The sequence below is a fragment of the Rhagoletis zephyria genome, unplaced genomic scaffold, assembly GCF_001687245.7.
Source record: "Rhagoletis zephyria isolate East Lansing unplaced genomic scaffold, Rhagoletis_zephyria_1.1 Rzeph_scaffold_00956, whole genome shotgun sequence".
In the NCBI taxonomy this organism is placed as follows: domain Eukaryota; kingdom Metazoa; phylum Arthropoda; class Insecta; order Diptera; family Tephritidae; genus Rhagoletis; species Rhagoletis zephyria.
The window spans coordinates 62956-84301 of record NW_016158040.1 but is presented as its reverse complement, the minus strand read 5'-3'; the positions used below and the strand labels follow the sequence as shown (position 1 = coordinate 84301).

General features: G+C 33.2%; 1 protein-coding gene and 1 long non-coding RNA gene across 4 annotated transcripts in view; one reads left to right on the top strand and one right to left on the bottom strand.

Moving 5' to 3' along the window:
* LOC108362183 (myb-like protein AA) overlaps positions 1-21346 on the top strand; it is a 40684-nt gene that overhangs the window by 9938 nt on the left and 9400 nt on the right. For all 3 annotated transcript variants that reach the window (XM_017615053.1, XM_017615052.1, XM_017615054.1), the window contains exons 2-4: positions 17321-17889; positions 20035-20261; positions 20377-20576. In XM_017615053.1, the coding sequence (XP_017470542.1) occupies positions 17321-17889; positions 20035-20261; positions 20377-20576 (996 nt within the window). The remainder of the gene's footprint in view (positions 1-17320; positions 17890-20034; positions 20262-20376; positions 20577-21346) is intronic.
* The window catches only part of LOC108362184 (uncharacterized), a 17300-nt gene continuing 9873 nt past the window's right edge, over positions 13920-21346 (bottom strand). The window contains exon 3 of the long non-coding RNA XR_001847425.1: positions 13920-13940. This is a non-coding gene — a long non-coding RNA (uncharacterized LOC108362184). The remainder of the gene's footprint in view (positions 13941-21346) is intronic.

Genomic DNA, 21346 nt, shown 5'->3' with positions numbered 1-21346 from the left:
TAAGATACGTGAATTTCTTTGTAAAAATTAACAAACATTACTTTTATTTTGATCGTTTGACGTTTTGGTCAGTTAATTACGTTAATGTTACATTGAAATGACATAAATAAATCTTAAATTCAGACATTTACACATTTAGTAGTAAGCGCCAAATATTTTACATAGATTTCCAATTTCGCCAATATAAGTAAGCATTGACATTTTTAACCCGGAAATGAAGCTACATATCACAGACCACTAAGCTCTACTTTTAGATATGCAAAAAATCGCATATGTATAAGTATAGTAAAAATATCGTATGAACAAACGAACAGTTGATAAATGAAGCAGATTGTGACGGTTCTTCACTCTAGTACATTTCTTCATTTTAGTACATTCATGCCACTAACAGCACTCGCAACGGTCAGCTATGTAGTTGGCACACTGCTGCACTCAACGGAAAAGCGAGTGAAGTTATAACAGAATAAAATAAAGAAAATAGCCATCGGGAAACTTTTTTATGTACATACATATTCTTTGTGCGGCATAAATCTTTTAAAATGCCATTAATGAAATGGAAAATGGAAATGAAATAACATTCTGCTGCTATTAATAAATAATAGCCACGGTGTACACAAGCGAGCACCGACAAAGTAACATTAGATTTTGCAAAAAAAAACATATGACGAGATACATACATATATAGACACTGCACTATATACATAACGCGCTGATATCAAGCAATCGCCATCAAAGTTGGCGCGAAAACGTACACACAACCTCTTTTACTGCGGTCCATTCGATCAAGCGCTCACACATACAATTCCACTTTTTTATTTGACTATAGTCAGATGAATTCAAATCATTGTAAATGTAATCTGAGTGTCCCTTGTTGAGGAACAGAGTTCATATCTACATTCATAGAATATTAATTTTAAAATCGGTAGGTACACTTTTCTATCACTGTCAGCTTAGTGGATATGAGCAAATCTCACGAGTGGTTTTTTTTTAGTGTCACTCCTTTTCGCAGTTACATATATACATATTTCATTCAATGAAGTTCTAGAAACAAGTAAATTAAAAATTAAATCAAGTATTTGAACAACTAAAGCCTTAAAACATTTATTTTTTCATTGTCACTCGAAAAACTTATAGTTGTTTATTTTTTTAAATAACTGGGTAATTTTCAAATAGAATGTCATATAAGAGGCAACGGACATTGGCATCATATCGAGCCCTAACCGCCAAAATAACGTAAGCGAAATTTTTTTCAAATCTTTCTTTTTGATGCAGTAATATTCCTAGAGCATCTAGATGCATTTCTGCATCAAAAAGAAAATTTTGAAAAAAATGTCGCTTACGTTATTTTGGCGGTTAGGGCTCGATATACAACATATCTGTGAAGTTTCAAGAGTTTGCCACCAAATTGAAAAAGGCAGTATGCAGAATATCGGTCGCAGCTATTTGGTAATTTTTGAAATTTTTTTATTTTTTTATTTTTAATAACTTTATATAAGTACTATGTTTTTCAAAATGTTAAACTTAAACAGTGAAAATATTAGTCTTACTAAAACGAACGAAACTATGTAAATATGTGGAAATTCAAACAAAATTTTTCAATTTGATATTAGATTAGTGACGCAATGAAACAATAATTATTAATTTGAAGGCTTATAACTTCTCACTATAAATATTTTCCACCTTGCTTTGAAAACTTGACGAAAAAATATTATATCAGAGATATTTGCACTACGGTTCCGTTTATAACAACAAAAATAGCTAAAAATGGTGAAATATAAATCGATACAAATCTGTTACTAAAGAATCGCTCTACCTGATTTGCTGTTTTCACAGATTCAAACAAAATCTATGTAAATAATTTTTTTTTTTTAACTGTGGTGTCGTCTTCGCTGGAATGACCCATATATGTGCATAATCTTTAAGGCCTATATTTAATTACTTTTAAATAGCATGACTTTTATGTTAAGGCTTGTGAGTAAGCGTGTTAGATGACTGCTTATAGTGCCACGGGGGCGTATACGTTACATACGCAACTACGGGTATATGAGCAAGAAATACAATTTCGCGTTGGAATCTTGTTCTTTATAACAATAACTGAAGATAATGCATTTCCGAAGATAAGTATGCCTCCATTTAGATAGGAGCACTGCATTTCCAGTCATGGCAGATAAAAAGCTCTTGTCCCTGACGCTGAAACTTTCAATGCAATTATCTCCGAAATAGTCTCGCAGTCAAAACGACTTTTCGACATCCAATTTAACGATTTATATGGAACTAGTATCGTCCAGTTGTCGAAATTCGACATACACTTTTGAATTTTACCTGTCACCAATACTAAATAGTTTAGCAAAATTTGTAGCGAAACAGGAAAACTTAAAATCGAATTATGAACGTTAATACCGGATTGATTAATGCTAATTCTACCAAGTTTCCTCCTCAGTAGCTTTTGAAAATAGACGGAAAAAGGAACCTCGATTTTAATTTATAAAAAATATGCATCTATGTATACTCGTATGTTCATCACTGACTAATATCTCAAACAATTCAGACCGTAAATAAGTCCGTAAGTAGAGTATTTACAATCTATGCATCTGTGCTAAGTTTCATTTCATAACTTCTCATTTCGCATATCTGTGTCTCCGCTTATGCCGACGTTCTGAAATTGTACGCAGCTGCATATGTTATCATTAACGAACCGAAATGCAATTTCCATATATATCTGGAACCACTTATGGTAAGGTAATGGAATTTGATACACCTACATCTATAATATAAAATGGCAAGAATCATTCAATTGGAACCATTTTCTACCAGATTTGTAAATCGTATTGAATCATTATTGGATCAGTGTGTTTGTCTTCCGTTAGGTGGCGCAGGGATTGAGGGTAGAGGTGGGCATGGGACTAAATATTAAGTCCCTCCCATCCCTAAATTCAGTTTTTAACTTCCGAACCCGCTCATCCCGACATTTTTCAGATTTGTAAAATTTCGAATTTCGATAACTGGGCGATACTAGTCTTGTATATTGAATTTGGACGAAATCGGTTTATAAATATGTCTTTTATAAATAACTCGGCTCCATCGCAACCAACCAGTTTTCTAGTTGCCTTTAATGCGAAAATTTTACTTAAATCTATCCAGGGGCTTGACTTAATTCCGAACGACGAAAACGGCTATCATAAACGAAAAATTAATATGTAGTACAGTAAAAGCGGTAAAAAATTCGACCAAATATCGATTTTGGATAAGGTTCATAGTCGTTTTGATTATTTTTGAGAAGGTTAAAGTGATGTTAAGAAAACATTTGCGGGGGCTGTGGAATTGCCGCCGTCTTGGAAAGAAGGGAGCAAAGGTTTTTGCAATTTTCATCGATACCGTTAATTTTTACGAACAAACTCCAGAGTACCTTTTTGTTGCTCGAAAAAATCTACATTTTTTTGTTTACGGTTTTTTTTCTAGCGTCTTTATTTTGCAAGGTAATAAAAAGTTATTGATACTTTTTTCACTTTTCGACAGTGGATTGTCCTAAAACCTTTAATTAAATGGAAGTAATACGTTTTTAATCACAATTCTAGGAAATAATGAGGGACGACTGCTATTAGAAAAAAAAACTTTTTTATGTATTATTTTTTGATGTTGGACGGAAACTGTGCTCGAACCCAGGCCATGCGTAATGGTAGCGGGCACTGCTAACCACTACACCACAGTGGCCTAACGAAAAGAAATGATTAATTGTGGCATGCCTCTAATTGAGCCGTAAGGTATCTGCGAAATCTACCGTTGTCAACTGTAACAGGACTGCACATTTTACTTATGCAAAACTGTTTGAATGCGGCAAGATCCACAATAAACTAAATTTGGTAACTATGTATTTATTTTGATTGATTTTTTTTACGATACGCAAACTTTAGATAACATTAGCAGAGATTTTTCTCTCAGTTGTGGTGTATGTACATCTTCAAGTTATCACACAAATGGAGTGAACAAAAGTTTAAGCCGACTCCAAAAGGTAGATGGGTTTTTGAGAAGCGTTTTAGCATAAAATACGCTCAGATGTTGTTCGAACCAGAAATCAAAATCGGATCCAACGGAGTGGTCGTAGGCATTTCTAAAAACGCGCTTGCATGGCCGCAACATTATACAGTTAAAAAAAAAAACGGCGGGACTAGAAAGTCAATAATAAGTCATAAGTCACACGAAAATCCGATTCATAGCAATGCCATATACCAGACGACCATAGAAACGCCCAGTAATTTCGATATTCACAGCTGTACTAAATATAACAATTACTGGGCTGCTGTTAGATTTGTGCTAATATCAAATTCAGAAAGCAGGTGTTGTAAATCAGGCCTTTGTTTTCATAATTTGTGACGCTGATATTGACTCGTGTAGGTAGTTAGTTGGCAATAAAGATTATGGGTCCAAATAAATTCTTACCCAATATTGCTGATCATATCATTATCACAACGAGACTATTCTGATACACATTGTTATTTTTTTTTGTTTTAAATGCGCCAATGATTCCAATTTTAAATTTTTTCGTATTTTCCCACAAAGCTAAGCTAAAATTGAGAGCAAATCCATGTTCAAATGACAAGTTATTTATGTATTTAGCACAACTTTAAACTCATAATAAATGGTCGTTACTCGCCTAAATTTTTATTATTAGCTATTGTTGCTTCAAGTGTTATATATGTATGTATGTATGTATGTATATGTAGTTCTTATGCATCTGTTATACATTGTCGTATGCCGATTGAAGTAGATAAGAGAATTGTTCACGTGAAATTTAACGGTCCAATGACGGTGATGCCGCGTGACATGCGAATGTGTTGACTGTATAAACACGCAAAGCTCTACATATGTACATACATACATATGTATATGAAAGTACATATATTTCGGGACTTTTATCACAAAAAATTTAAATAAATATGCATGCACATTAGACTGCATCACTCCCCATACAAAAAAAAAATCGGTACTATTTTTCCATTGGAACTATAAAATCTATTATATTTTAAGACGTCCACCAAAATATTTCGAAAAAATATTAAGATTTAAGTGAGCTGGACCAATTTCAAAATACCTCCAAAAATGGAGTTTTTTATGAATAAAAACAGTTTCTTAAAAATTTTTTTGAAAAAATCCCCTCAAATGACAAAACGGTTAAAGCTTAAAAAATTTCCATAAAAATATTAAAAAAAAAAATAAAAAAAAATTGAACGGAATCGTAATGATGAGATTTTTGATGCTGTTTTTTAACTTTTTTCAAAGATTGGTATAGGAAAAACTTGAATAACTGCATCTAAACTCTTCCGATTTAGACTTAAGAGGTGTCGGTGGAAAGGTATTTTCTCACCCTTTTTATTTCTTTGCTAATAAACTCATTCAAAGGATGAAAGAAAAAGGTAGGATGAACGAACGTTATTCAAAGATGATGTAAGATGTGTTGGTATTGAAAAAAAAATTGGGACACGAAGGCTTTTTTTTTAACAGAAATAAAAACAGAGTGAAAATACCTTTCTACTGAGATCCCATAAGTCTAAATCGGATTAGTTTTGGCCCAGTTATTCAAGTTTTTCGTAAATCAATCTTTGAAAAAAGTAAAAAAAACAGCATCAAAAATCTCATTCTTACGATTCCGTTGAAAAGATTTTCATATATTTTTATGCAGCTTTTTTAAGCTTAATCTAGTTTGTCATCTGAGGGACTTTTTTCAAAAAGTTCTTTACGAAACTATTTTTATTAATAAATAGCTCCATTTTTGGAGGTATTTTCAAACCGGTCCAGCTCACTTAAATCTTAATATTTTTCCCAAATATTTTGGCGAACGTCTTAAAATATAATAGATTTTGTAATCCCGGCGGAAAAACCGCAACTTTTTTTCGTGATGCAGTCTAATGCACATAAATACACTACGCTTCACTTGGATAGGAGGCACATACATAATTATACCTTTCATGAATATGAAATGGTATAACATTGGTCCTATGTTTGTACATAAGTATCAGAAGAGGAAGAGATAGACTCATGAAAATGGACTTAAATGATCAAAACGTTGTGCTAAGTCGATGTTGATTATTAAGATACGAGATTTTTTGTTATAAGGGTTATCTTCCACACCACTAATTGTTCAGATATAACTTTTTTATATAATTCCTCTATCTACTATGTACGTATGCACATATGTTTACTTATTTTTCTTATAGAAACTTGCCCATATCTTTACAGGTATCCAATATGGTATGCACACTGACTCAAACAAAAGACCACGTGTAGATATTTTTTTTTTTTAAATATTATAAATATTTCTTGTTATCTATATATATAAAATTCAAATTATGTATGTACCTATAGACACACTTGGCTCCTAAACGAATAAGCCGATCGTAACCAAATTTTACACACGCACTGGATATCTTCCAGGGATGGTCACAGGGTAAAAAATATTTTGATATATNAATACCGTCCAAGCTTAAACCAAAACCATATAAGTCACAATTTCAAACTGTATACAAATTTTAGGAACCAATTTTCATCACAATTTTAACTTTTTATTCTGCATCTTTAGAACATTTTTGGGTATGCAATTTTATAGGCCACACAATTTTAGTCCAACGAAGTGCAAATTACAAACGCCTAAAATTTCTCGTTGATTTTTGAGAAATCTAGTTTGGTATAACGAAATCCATTTTTACAAAACATCTTTAAGCAAATATGTAGTTTTTTCCACCTATGTTTGGATTTAAGGCCACCGTGCGCCGGTCTTGAGATTATTTTATAGCCGCCTTATTTTCCGAATTTTCGCGCCGCCTAATTAATAGAAAACAATAAACTCATCTCGCTATACATAGCAATCTGTTTAAGATAACCGCAAATAATACATAGATATGTACATATATATATATATACGCTGACAAAAGTGAAAATATATATTAAAGATATAACAGAAGTGTGCATTTACATATGCGACTTAGCTCACCAAAATATGGTTTCCATTGAATGACAGTTATCTTTAAACATATCCACTCATCTAAACAAGTTGTCACACAACTTTCTTCTGCTCATCACTGATAAATATTCGAAAAAAACTTGAGTATGCCAATCTCTAGGCAATTGTGCGAGAAAGTTAAAACAATTGTACAAATTATCAGCATTCACATTCGTCGAACCATACAACGGTATATTCGCATTCGAATGTAGTATGCATGTAGTATATTGACATTAAAAGGCGTAATTACTAAGTTAGCTTTTGAAAATACATACATATATAATAAACAATAGAGTGTGGCATGCACACTATGGCATTGCCGTATTTAACAGAAAGCATTTGACATTATTGGCATATTGCATGCAATGCCAACTCTTGATCTTCCACTGCGTGTGCATGCAACAATATTCACTTCCTCCCGCAGATATCATCGTTTTATAATTCATCATCGAATTACCAGTAACCGGTTACGTGTCCATATGCTTTGGACTCTAACAGAGTGGAGAGTTATCAAATTTTTTTGCTATTCATTTGTGTAAAATAGGTTAGCAATTAAATTTGTTATCGAAGAATTGAATTGCCTCACGAAATTGCGCCATTTGAACTTCCGCGAATATGCAGGTGAAGCTATTCACCCAATTATTCCACTACATATTCGCTTAACTACAAGTTTATATGTACATATGTATACATACGTATATCGTGACCGTTGCATGCAGACGTACACATATCTATACGTATATACTTAGATACATGCATATCTATGTACAGTTATATACCGATTGGTAAATAAATTCAATTATATGTTAGCCTATGTGCATCCTCATCTGCGCGGTCTGCTGCGTGATTAAGTGGCCATTATTTTGAGTAGATAACCAATGAAATAAAGATAGTACATACTAGGAATGTTAATCCCGGAAGCACGGTGTTTTTAAGGTCCCCAAAATCCCGGGATTCTTGGCAAGTAATCGCGGAATTTTCGGAATTTGTAATTTGCACTGATGGCAAACGGTATTGGCTATATTTCTTTTTTTTATTTAGTGATTCATATTTTTTTTTAATTTTAAACACAAATATCAATTTATTCGCGAAACCATGGGCCAGATATAGTAAGATTGCGTTTTTAGTTTTTTACTCGGGCGCGCCATGGCGTCAGTAATTCAAAAATAATTTAAAAAATTCAGAGAAATGTGCTTAGAGAAAAAGTATGGGTATCAAATTAAAGATGAATTTCAGTAAGAATTGAAAATGTATCCTTGAAATTTCGCAATATTTGTTTTAAAGAAAATTAAAGCTAAACACTTATATAACTCGATAACATCTTCGCATTTCGTCCTTCTAACTTTATTATAGATTGGCGCTTACACATATGTTAGTGTTTGGCCGAGCTTCTCCTCCGATTTGTGGCGTGCGCCTTGATGTTGTCACACAAAGCGGAGGGACCTACAGTTTTACGCCGACTCCGAATGGCGATTGTATTTTTATAAGAAGCTGTTTTTCATGGCAGAAATACACTCGGAGGTTTGCCGTTGCCTGCCGAGGGACGACCGCTGTTAAGAAAAAACCTTTTTCTACATATTTTTGCGATGTTGCTTTGACCAGGGTTTGAACCCAGGTGCTGGTGAGTGAAAGCGCGCACTGCTTACCACTACACCACAGCGGTCACCACAGCGGCCGCCACAGCTTAAAAAGTAACCTAAATATTCGTCCTTGTGAATCCAAAATTTTTTAATTTTTTTAAATTCCAAAGAAATTTCCTCTTGCATTTGGTACTAACATTTTTATTTTACATTGTATTGAATTTTTAAAACAATTTTTGGAATTGATCATATGTATCTTTGAAATTACAGAGTCCTTTGAAATAAATCCTCACATCAGAGAGAAAAAATAGAAACGCCACTTTAGATAAAAAAAGTAGATTTCAAACCCATATATTTATTGGGCCATTCCATTGTGACTGCTAGGACATTTTACTCGAGAATGTGATCAATTGTGAACTATTTCTATGTCGTCGGAACGTACACAACAGCGAAAGATAATTTTTTAACCCAGAACGATAACTAACGCATAAAACTGCTTTAACAAATATAGCAAATGATTTCTTAGTTTTATGTAGCTATCATTTGAATGAATGTGACTGGCGGGACACTATTTTACCTTCGTGTACTCAAAGATGAATTGTAGCCAAAAATCTTAATTTTCACAAATGATTTTTTTGTGTTTTGAAATATGAATTATACGCTTTCGTTTTCATTAAAATTTAGGCTTATATAATCTTCATAGAAATATCAAAAAATATTTAAATTTGTGACTGGTGGGACATGTCCATGTGATTGGTGTAAAGTAATTATGCATGTGTAGAGTACTAAGTACTAAGTAATAAAATAGTGCTTTATAATCTATTTTCAATATAATGGCAACTCTAACCCTTTCCGGCTTGCGGTGTTGTTCGTCTATCGATTCTGACATTCTCTTAGTCGTTCATCTCAAGCCAACTGCGAAACACTTCTTAGTACGTAAGTCATCTGTATTTTACATGTTGTAAGCGTGAATTAAATAAAGTCTTACAACCCACACAAGGACCTTTTTCACTCGGTTATCACAGCATGAAATAGAAGTTTCCATAGACACAAATTACAATTTCTGTTTTACTTTTTTAATGTTTTTCAACAGATTAATGAAATGTTTACCACTGAAATAGAGATAATTAGGGCATTTTAACATTTATGTCGTTTTCCTGTTTTACATGGAATGACCCTATTATTTATTTTGTGGTAGGAGAGCTTCTCAAACAATATAGAGGCGATTTCTTCGATTTAAGTTGTTCAAAAGTAATGAATAAAGTAATGGGGACTGCTTGCGGGAACCCGGGATTGTGATAACGACATCCCGAAATTCCCGGGATCCGAAAAAGCTGAAAAATTAACATCCCTAGTACATACCTACTGACGTTTGTACGTACTTAGTACGAGTTCTTGGGATTTTGAAATTTTTCCATTAGATAGTATTTTAATTTAAAAGTTATTGACTTTGTTTAAATATAATTACTTTTGCTAAATGCCAAACCTATCAATTTTACATTCATTCAATTTCAATTGTTTTTGCTTGTATTTGTCGTTTGGCCATTTAAAATAAAATCGTAATTTGTTGACGGTAAAATGCAATTTAGATTAGAAAGCGGTATGAGCACGTATGTAGCTCGATTGGCAGTAATGTAGTATGTAGATATGTACCTGTATGTTTGCAAGTATGTCTCTACGAGCAAAAACGTTAATTTTAATTAATTGCTAAAACAATCGATAGCCTACAACAACGGCAATGACGACGCGACGGTGGGTCTGTCTGTATTTAAGTGGACTAGTGTTCGCCCAGCGGTTGAAATTCAACCGATAAAATTAAGGATAGTTTATGTAAGTTGAATGAGCTAAAATAACATTAGTTGGAATGGGTTAAGTGGAGGGGAGTTTAGCTTAGTACTTGGCATAACATAACATAACCATANTGTATCTTTGAAATTACAGAGTCCTTTGAAATAAATCCTCACATCAGAGAGAAAAAATAGAAACGCCACTTTAGATAAAAAAAGTAGATTTCAAACCCATATATTTATTGGGCCATTCCATTGTGACTGCTAGGACATTTTACTCGAGAATGTGATCAATTGTGAACTATTTCTATGTCGTCGGAACGTACACAACAGCGAAAGATAATTTTTTAACCCAGAACGATAACTAACGCATAAAACTGCTTTAACAAATATAGCAAATGATTTCTTAGTTTTATGTAGCTATCATTTGAATGAATGTGACTGGCGGGACACTATTTTACCTTCGTGTACTCAAAGATGAATTGTAGCCAAAAATCTTAATTTTCACAAATGATTTTTTTGTGTTTTGAAATATGAATTATACGCTTTCGTTTTCATTAAAATTTAGGCTTATATAATCTTCATAGAAATATCAAAAAATATTTAAATTTGTGACTGGTGGGACATGTCCATGTGATTGGTGTAAAGTAATTATGCATGTGTAGAGTACTAAGTACTAAGTAATAAAATAGTGCTTTATAATCTATTTTCAATATAATGGCAACTCTAACCCTTTCCGGCTTGCGGTGTTGTTCGTCTATCGATTCTGACATTCTCTTAGTCGTTCATCTCAAGCCAACTGCGAAACACTTCTTAGTACGTAAGTCATCTGTATTTTACATGTTGTAAGCGTGAATTAAATAAAGTCTTACAACCCACACAAGGACCTTTTTCACTCGGTTATCACAGCATGAAATAGAAGTTTCCATAGACACAAATTACAATTTCTGTTTTACTTTTTTAATGTTTTTCAACAGATTAATGAAATGTTTACCACTGAAATAGAGATAATTAGGGCATTTTAACATTTATGTCGTTTTCCTGTTTTACATGGAATGACCCTATTATTTATTTTGTGGTAGGAGAGCTTCTCAAACAATATAGAGGCGATTTCTTCGATTTAAGTTGTTCAAAAGTAATGAATAAAGTAATGGGGACTGCTTGCGGGAACCCGGGATTGTGATAACGACATCCCGAAATTCCCGGGATCCGAAAAAGCTGAAAAATTAACATCCCTAGTACATACCTACTGACGTTTGTACGTACTTAGTACGAGTTCTTGGGATTTTGAAATTTTTCCATTAGATAGTATTTTAATTTAAAAGTTATTGACTTTGTTTAAATATAATTACTTTTGCTAAATGCCAAACCTATCAATTTTACATTCATTCAATTTCAATTGTTTTTGCTTGTATTTGTCGTTTGGCCATTTAAAATAAAATCGTAATTTGTTGACGGTAAAATGCAATTTAGATTAGAAAGCGGTATGAGCACGTATGTAGCTCGATTGGCAGTAATGTAGTATGTAGATATGTACCTGTATGTTTGCAAGTATGTCTCTACGAGCAAAAACGTTAATTTTAATTAATTGCTAAAACAATCGATAGCCTACAACAACGGCAATGACGACGCGACGGTGGGTCTGTCTGTATTTAAGTGGACTAGTGTTCGCCCAGCGGTTGAAATTCAACCGATAAAATTAAGGATAGTTTATGTAAGTTGAATGAGCTAAAATAACATTAGTTGGAATGGGTTAAGTGGANTAAATTTACAACTCACTCCAAGTTAGTGTGTCATAGCTACACTCTAAAAAATGTTTGTTTAAATTTGCGCATATTAAGATAGGTAACTAGTTTCCTCTAGTCATGAATGCAAATTTAGACTCCGTGTTAATTAAATTAAACACTGCCCGTTTACTTTTACTTATCACATTTGTGGCGTAGAACAAATTTCAAATTCAAATTTATTGTTCACAATTTTACAGATTATACATAAAATGTTTAAAATTTGCTCTAACAAATTTTTGTTTACATTTACCCATATAAAGGGAGGTAACCAGAGAGGAATCTCCTAATGTGTGCAAAATTAAACACTGTATGTTTAATTTTAATTCCCAAATTTGTCCCGTAAAGAAAAATTACACACAAAGTGTTTAAAATTTAATGAATAACTATGTAATAACACTATACAAAAATGGGCAACGTTTGTTTTATGTATTGAGGAAATTTACGTTGACTGTTATAACAAACCTCTATCACGAAAGTCGCGAAAAATATTGTGAAGTGATATTGAATTGAATATTTCCATTAAACATTACACTACGTTCGAACACGTTTTCATTTGATTTAAATACGTTTTTATTTGATTTTACTAGTTTTTTCCCCTTGGTGTATTCTCAAATACGTGCATGCTAAATTTTCGTATGAAATTATAATTTTTACTTTTGAACGATAATCAAATAAAAACTATTAATTTTTACTATGTATTATTTCTCTCAGTGTAGATAATAATGTAATAAATGCAGTTGTTGATGCAAAATTTTATTTTTATTCTTTGGTAGAAGTCAATATCTAGAACACGGTACGCATTACATAGGTACTAAGTAAAAAATTAATAATAGCTCCTTGGCTCCAAAACCACTGTAATATTACTTATTACTATTGAACGCGAATCTTAAATGAATATTTTCTTTGAATCGTTTCGTTTATTTAGAAGCTCATTTATTTACATAAATACATACATATATGTATACTGGCCGCATGAAGTGCTTGTACAAAGCCTACTCGTGGTTGAAGTTCGTCTAATTCCACTGTTATTTTATTTTTACATTGAATCAGTCAATTGCTTTATTGTTTTTATACAAATATCGGTAACTGGCAAGTAAACAAATCCGATTCAGTTCATTACAGGTAATTACAAATCAAATCACCACAATTACCAAAGTGTTTAGCGAATTGTATAAACACCAGCCACCTAGTAGGTAATTAAAAATTATTTTTGCACTCAGCCCTCATGGACTGACATACATATACATATATTGTACATACAAAAATACGGCTTTGTAGGGGACTAACTACTTGCTATTGTTTGCATAGTGGCTAATTTGCCTGGAAAAGCAAAGCAAAAAAAAAACAAAATTAACTGTGAATTTGAAATTGACGTGAGAAATAGTATCGCATTTGCGGTATCAAATGCCAATACCGGTAACTATGCTATTAACCAACAACTGGTAAGCGGTAATATGTCATGCAATAATGCTCACAAATCAAGCTGACTTATGGCCAATAACAACAATACGCGAGTACTACATACATATGCATGCGCTTTTGTTTGGCCAATTTCAATGCGCGTAAATTGCTCGTGATTAGGAAAAATTAGTCAAAGTTTGAAAAAGTCTTTTTTTATAGAACGCTGAGAATTAGAATTTTAGAAAGTCAGAAAAGTTAAATTTTTGTTGGTGCCCAATTTTTGATATTTTTTTTTAAAAGCATATGCTACATACATACATATGTACTAGTTCGATTATAAAGTATTAACTACGAGTACAAACGTAATCTACATACATACATACATACATACCTTGATTCGATTTATACTAGCCAAATCGTAAATATTTATAAATTATCAAACATTTTGTGTGTTTCCTTTGTGTATTGTCATTTCTATGCAATGATTCATTGTGAATATCGCTTGCGCTCGCGCATTAAAACTGGATTTACCAGATTTTTACTTTAAAGATGGTGCGACAAAGGCATTGAAGGAATTCGTGACTCACCGACTCAAAGCATTCAATATATTTTAATGCATTGAAGGCATTGTATTTGAGTTTTTGTATATAAAAAATTTTTTTTTCCTAAATCTATTTAATAAAAGACTGCTACAAAAAAAAATAAAAGTGATTTTTTTAGGAGACGCGTTTTAAGTTTTCAATTGACACTCGCCATGCTAAAAGAGAGGGATAAATTCAATCATACTGAAATTACACAAGGTGTTAGTATGAAAGTTTTACAGAACATGAAGCATGATAAGAAAATATAATTTTTTGCTCTTATTTCAGCTTTTTATATTGTAACAGTCGAGTCTGAGCTGAAGCTCGCTTTTTATGCATGAGGCCCGTTATTATAAAAGGTCTCAACATCTAAAACTTATGTTCCATATGAATCGATTAATTGCCAAAGGGAACACAACACGCCAGCATGTTTTCGATATGATAATTTTGATGCAGTTTGGTCCGTTTGAAGTAGTTCTGCACTTTCTGAACTGAGTTGGTGTCAGCTAGGTATTTTTCTATGACATTCAATGGCAATTGGATAAACGCACCTTCCCTATAAAGGGTGCGGACATTTCAGGAGCATATCTAAGGGTATTTGAGGGCGGTAATAATCCGAGGCTTTTCAGGTAATTTTTTTTTGGGTCGCTTGTACCAAGCCCAGCGCACAACCCCCTGCTGGGATGTTTTTTTTTATCCGAATACACGTTTATATAGCAAGCCGCTTGCAGCTGCACCTACTGGTGAACATAGGTGGCAATCCTCTTAAAAATGTTTTCGTAATACATTTTTTTAAATCTCGTACGTTTCGCATTCATATTGTAAAATTTCGATGAACTTATAATTTAAATTAGAATTTATTCTTTTAAGCTATATGTTAGTCCAGGCCATAAGCTACTTACCCAGAAAAAAGTCAGCTAAATATATTTATCTCAATATATGATTTGCTTATATGTAGTTACATTATTTGGTCATATATAGTTACCAAATCATGTGTTAAGAGTAATATTTTTAGCTGACTTTTTTTGGGTGTAAGTCAAATGTGATACAAAGAAAGACCAACAAACGCTTTACACGCCCACTTACAATCTGTCAATCAAATTCATAAACTGGTGGCAACCCTCATCAGAAATATTTTCGAAATAGATAGATGCAGCTTTCGTAAAACTTCTATCGTTTGTTACCCACATTAGAGGATTTAGTTTAACTTGCCAATTAAATCGATTTTGTATTTATAAAGAGGTGGCAACTCCCTTTGAGAAATTATATGGAAATAAAACCTTCTTAAATCTCGCTCGTTCAATATTCCGTTAACTTGTTAATTAAATTGATTTCAACGTTTTGAACGGGTAGCAACTCTCCTGAATATTTTCGAAAAAATCGTTTTGAAACCCCTTTCGTTTGAAATCTACGCTGTCGTATTATTTTATTTAACTGATTAATAAATTGATTTAAACTATTGAAAGATATGTATTGTATGTTAATCCAGTTAGCACCAACTCACCAACTCACAAACTTTAACATACATATAATACTCGTATTAGTGGAATTTGCTATATATATGTATGTATGTACATAATTGTGTTCACATCCAGGGTTGCTACTGACGAAAAAAAAATACTTACCATCCACTTGAAAAAATCTACCAAGCCTGGAATATTTCTACCAATAACTTTTTTTTTTTTTAAATAAAACAACTTTTTTTTAGTTATTTTAATAAAACCTATAGTTTTGTTATATTTTTCGTTATTTCAATAAGAAATAAAATTGTTTTTAAGGAACTTTTTATTTAACTAATTATATGTTCCGTTTTTGAAATCATATTACTGGCATATTCTCAGTTTCATTCAACCAAAGCGAAAGTGGTGAATCTAAAGGCCTGCAACGAAACTTCATCATTTGAAAAAACTTCTACCGGAGTTATTATAGACAAATGCAGTGACCCAAGATCCGCTTGGTAATTTTTTTAAGACAAAATTTTTTGGTATTTGCTTTTTATACAAGAATATTGTTTGCGCTTGCAAAAATTTTAGTCTACTTTCTACTCTGAATTTTTCGACCAATTAAAGGTATGGAGTTTTATAGCCCATCTATTTGAGTATAACCAACAATGTGCAGCTAAAAATTCCTGTTGATTTATTTTTTTGCCGCCAGTTTTTTGTATGTTTTTGATTTAACAATTGCGATTGCTAAAAAATTGCGTTTATTACAATTTTTTTGCGAAAAAAGTGTGCATTTATGCGTTCGAATTTATAGAATAAAGATAACTACGAAAAATAAGAAAAAAGTTTTTCAAACAAAATAATTCAAAATCTACAAAAATGAGAAACAATTTACCCAAATGTTTTCTACTAATTTTGGTAACAATTTACCAAAGTGGCAACCCTGATCACATCCATAATAATGAATTTCTTTTCATTTAGTATTACTCCCAACCATCTACGTTGTATGTCTATAATCATGCCATATTTATTTCCCTCTTTGATGCCACTTGCCGCCTAGCCATAACCAAATTCCCCCAACTGCTCTTCAATTCGTTCAAGTATTTTTAGTAAGACCATGCACTGAATCTGTTTTTAAATAAAATTTGAAATCAGCCACATGTTTTTGTTACCATAAAATCTTCAATTTTCCAACTCCAAGTGGCACGTAAAAAGTGCGCAACGAACGCGTGCGTGTGTGACGAAAATAGCACAGACATCGAAAATACTTTACACACTTGGCTAATAGGAAGCATACATTACTTATAGGCTTAAGTATTTATAAATGAATCCCACTTAATACTAATAATAAATATTTGTGAAATGAAGAAGCAAGCGCGGCTGTCATACACAGCTTAACACATTTTTTCAACCAATCACATTTCCGCCGCCGAATTAAAAAAAAAATAAAAATGAAAAGAAATAAGTCAATGATGCACCACCGTCCATGACATCATTGTTACCAAAATACATCAGCTATTATATTCAAGCGCTCGGCAGAGCGAACACAGCTTTTGTTAGCCACAATTCAATGCTAACTACTTTTAATTGCGATTACATAAATTTTTGCAACGCTCGATTGCACCCTCTGAATAACGAACATACACACATACAAGCGAGCATTGCCATGCATGCAGAAAAGTTTAGAAATTCCTAATTTGGAATTTGCGTCAATTCACTAATACTCTCTCTGATTCTTCTCCTTGCAGCTATGAATGAAACGAACAAGCGTAAAAAACTTAAATCACGCACAGCTACAGTACCTAGTAGTAGCGGTCAAGGTCATGGGCATGGTGATGGCTATATGAAGGATCACTTGGATGCCTGGCTGGAGACTTGTCTGAAGGATGCCTCTAATACACAATTATCCTCCTCATCGGAATTTTTAGATTATAATCCGACACCAACGAGCACTGGAGGGTGTGGTGGCGGGAGCGGTAACGCTGGTGGTGTGATAAATCCACAAAAATTTATACAACAACAAATGCAACAGCGACACCAGCACCAACACCAACATCAAAATAGTCAGCAGCATCAGCAACAGAATCAAGCATATCTTTCCAACAATAGTTTAAATAACGCGAATCAGCCGTCGCAATTTTCTTATGCACAACAGCAACAACAACAACAACAACAAAACTTATCTCACCAGCAGCAGCAGCAGCACCACCAACATTCACGCCAACAACAATTTGGTTTGCCAGTGGGGCCAGTGTCATTTGCTGGCGGCTACACGGGCGGCGGTGGCAGTGGCCCCTTCAGCCAAGGTTTTCAACGTGTGAGTAAAATAATTGATGAATGCATCTTCTTAGAATTATCTTTGGTTTCAATGAAGTAAAAAAAACCAAATATGTTCGCGAATCTAGGAACCAAAAATAGTAAAACAGTGTTTTTAGTTTTTTCTACTATTTAGAAAATTCGGTGCAATGTAGAATAACAACATGGATATCAAATAAAAGAGAGCTCCGTAGAATTAAAAGAGGTTAATTTTTTTGGCATCCACATACTACCGAATAGGTATTGCAAATGTTCTTTTAAAATTTTATCCTCGAATATCGAAAGAAACATATGTTAAGGAATTATGTCTGTATGTATACTAGGAGTGCCAGTTACTGTTGAAATTCGGCTGTTTCGGCTTCTAGTGTTTGAAGACCCAATGAGAGGTCTTGTAAAATAACACGTCGTTTAACTTATAATGCACAAGATTACTTATCGGAAAATCTCCTGCTCTGGAATTAAATCGAGACTTCAATTTTTTTATATCGTTGAAAGTCTTTGGAGGACTTTGGCAGGATGTTGAAATACACCCGATACATTCCAGTTCTATCGATAATTCAATGAATTTTAAAAACACTAAAATCCCTTAACTCAACAAAATTCGATGTCTCGACTAATTTCGATGACTATGCGTTTCTAGGACTTGATAGATTTGGATAAATCCAAAATGTATATATCTCGATATAAACCGTTAACTCGACAAGCTTTGGATACCTCTATAATTTTCGAATAATATTAATAGCTACATATTTTTCGAAAGCTATCGACCAATTTCTCTGATAGCATGATCAAATTCGATAAGCAGTGATAACTCGATAAACTTATATAACCTTGAAATTTCTATAACACGATATATTTTGAAAATTTAAAAAACCTCAATTCGGTAAATCGACAATTTTCAGTAAATTAATAAATGTCGATAATTCGATAAGTTCAAATAACTCGATACATTACGACAACTCGATAAATTTTGTTAACTCCATAAAATGGTTCCGTACGTCATACGGACGGCGCCCCTCGTACGAATGGGCGGGAAAGGAGCGTAAAATCGTAGATAGCTTCTAACCATGAGTCTAAGGTAAATACGTGGGCATGGTGTAGACTTCTTCTTGTGCGTGTGTATGATATTTTCCCATTTTGCGGTGTTAAAGGCGTTGCGAACGTCTAAGGTTGCAAGCTGGACTAGCTTTTTGTGTTGGTATGCGGCGTCCACTGTTATTATTACGTGTTTTATAGCTCCAATTGTTGACCTACCGGGCCTGACTCCATACGGTCTTGAGGAAAGTCCGCCGCCACTGGCGATAGCCGCTTCTATTCTAGGTTCTAGCAGCCTTCCTAAGAGTTTTCCAGCTGTGTCCAGCATACAAAGTGGTCGATACGCTGATGGGAATTCAAGGTTTCACTTTCCTTTGCTGATTGAGATGAGCTGCTGCCTTTTCCAAATTTCTGGGAATATTTCGTTCTTGAGGCAGGCATTGCACGTGTTTAGAAGCCCATAGACCGCGTTCTGCGGCGATTATTTTTAAAACTTCTGCTGAAATGCTGTCTGGGCCTGGTGCTTTCTTGGCCTTTATTCTATTAGTGGCAGACTTGGTCTCTTCTGCGGTGAATGGTGGTATTTCCTGTGGAGCGATGATATGCTCCATTTCTGTGGGTATTATTATTGGGCATTTTCTGAAGAGAACCAAAGCTTTCCGATCGAAAAATATTGATGTTCAAGAATTCTATAACATTTCTACGAAAAGTTGTTTTTTCGCCATATAAAATACATGGAAAACTTTGAGCGCTTTGAGCACTCCCTAAATATTTTTGATTTCAAAATAAAAATAAGGGGCATATTTTTCGATAGAGAACAATCCTACGGGGTGGGGTGCCGGCATTAAAATTCCGACTTTACTATTTTTTGACCACTATAATGTACATACATATGTATGTATGTAAACATAAGTACAGTGCACTTTCGATAAGGTGAACTAAATAAAACCAAGCAGGTTCACATTCACGAATGTCTTCACTTTTGCGAATGTCTAAATTCCCATTTGTTTTTCCTTTTAAGTATTTTAATTTGGATATTTATATTCTTGAAACAAATTTAACCCAAATAACCATATTTCCCAATATTTATATCGATTTGCTCTTGTTCCAGAATGTGCCAAATTACATGAAACACTCCAACTACAACAATCGCTATTCCATGATGTTCCCGCATAGTGGCATGGGTCCTGGAATCGGTGGATACTATCAACAAAGCGATGGCCAAGATTTTGCCAGCCTGCCGCCCATTGTGAATATGATGGGTGGCTCATCGGAATTGGAGAATAATTCAACAGATGTACTCGATGGCAGTGGTAGTAATCCCAACATGAGTCGAGGGTGTGTATTACTTAGCTCTAAGTAATAAAATGTTTCATGTTTTATGCACAAATGATAGAGATACTTATAACATGTATGTATGTATGTATGTACATACATAAATATTTTCTACTAGTTTCCGTTTCAGCGATCCCTGTCTATTGAATCCCTCCGATAATGATTCGAAAGTGAGTGGCCAAAATACACCCGATCAACGCAATCCGCAGCTATCCAGCGATTCAGAGAATAATAAATTCTTTGCCGCTTTGATGGAACAAATTAATTTATTGCACGAAACAAATACGAAAATTTGTCGAAATCTACACGAAACAAAAGGTAAGCCTTTCAGGTAAACATACGCATATAAGTATTTGTAAGTGCTTACATATATATATGTATGAATATATCTACGTTTGTAGTTAAGTGTTTCTAGGTAAAACATTCATGCAGGAATATTTAACTTTACGTTTTTGATTCGTAATTTTTAAGCTTAATTTTAAATTATTTATCATTTTGCCTTAATTGCTCTACAACACTACCTTGAGAATTTCTAAAATTACACTCATTTATGTAGTAACACAAAACTAATTAGACTTTTTTTCAATAATTTAATATGTGCATCTATTATGACTAGCATTAATTTTGGTTTTATAAATGCGTTAATTGGCTGTGCACCTTAAAATAGTTGTATCCGATCAAGATCGATTATTTGGTAACTTATAGTTACTCGTGTACATATGCACGTATGTGTGTATGTTCATAGGATACTGCGAATTATAAATATGCCAAATTTTCATCAAATTTGCCTTCTTGTTGAGTAATGTCATGTCAAGTTGTCCTCAAAATTTTGATTAAATCATGTATTTAAAAAAAAAGTATTTCATTGTAAAGTCCTTATAACCAGGGACGGTAATCATTATGAGTAAAATAATTAAAATCAGCATGTAATCATTATTTTATAATTTTTATATTTTTCGTTCAAAAATAATAATTATTATTGATTATTATTTTTTCGCTCAACGATTATGATTATTATTTGATTTTTATTTTTTTCGATTACAAATAATGATTATTTTATGATTTTTATTTTTTTGCTCGAATATAAT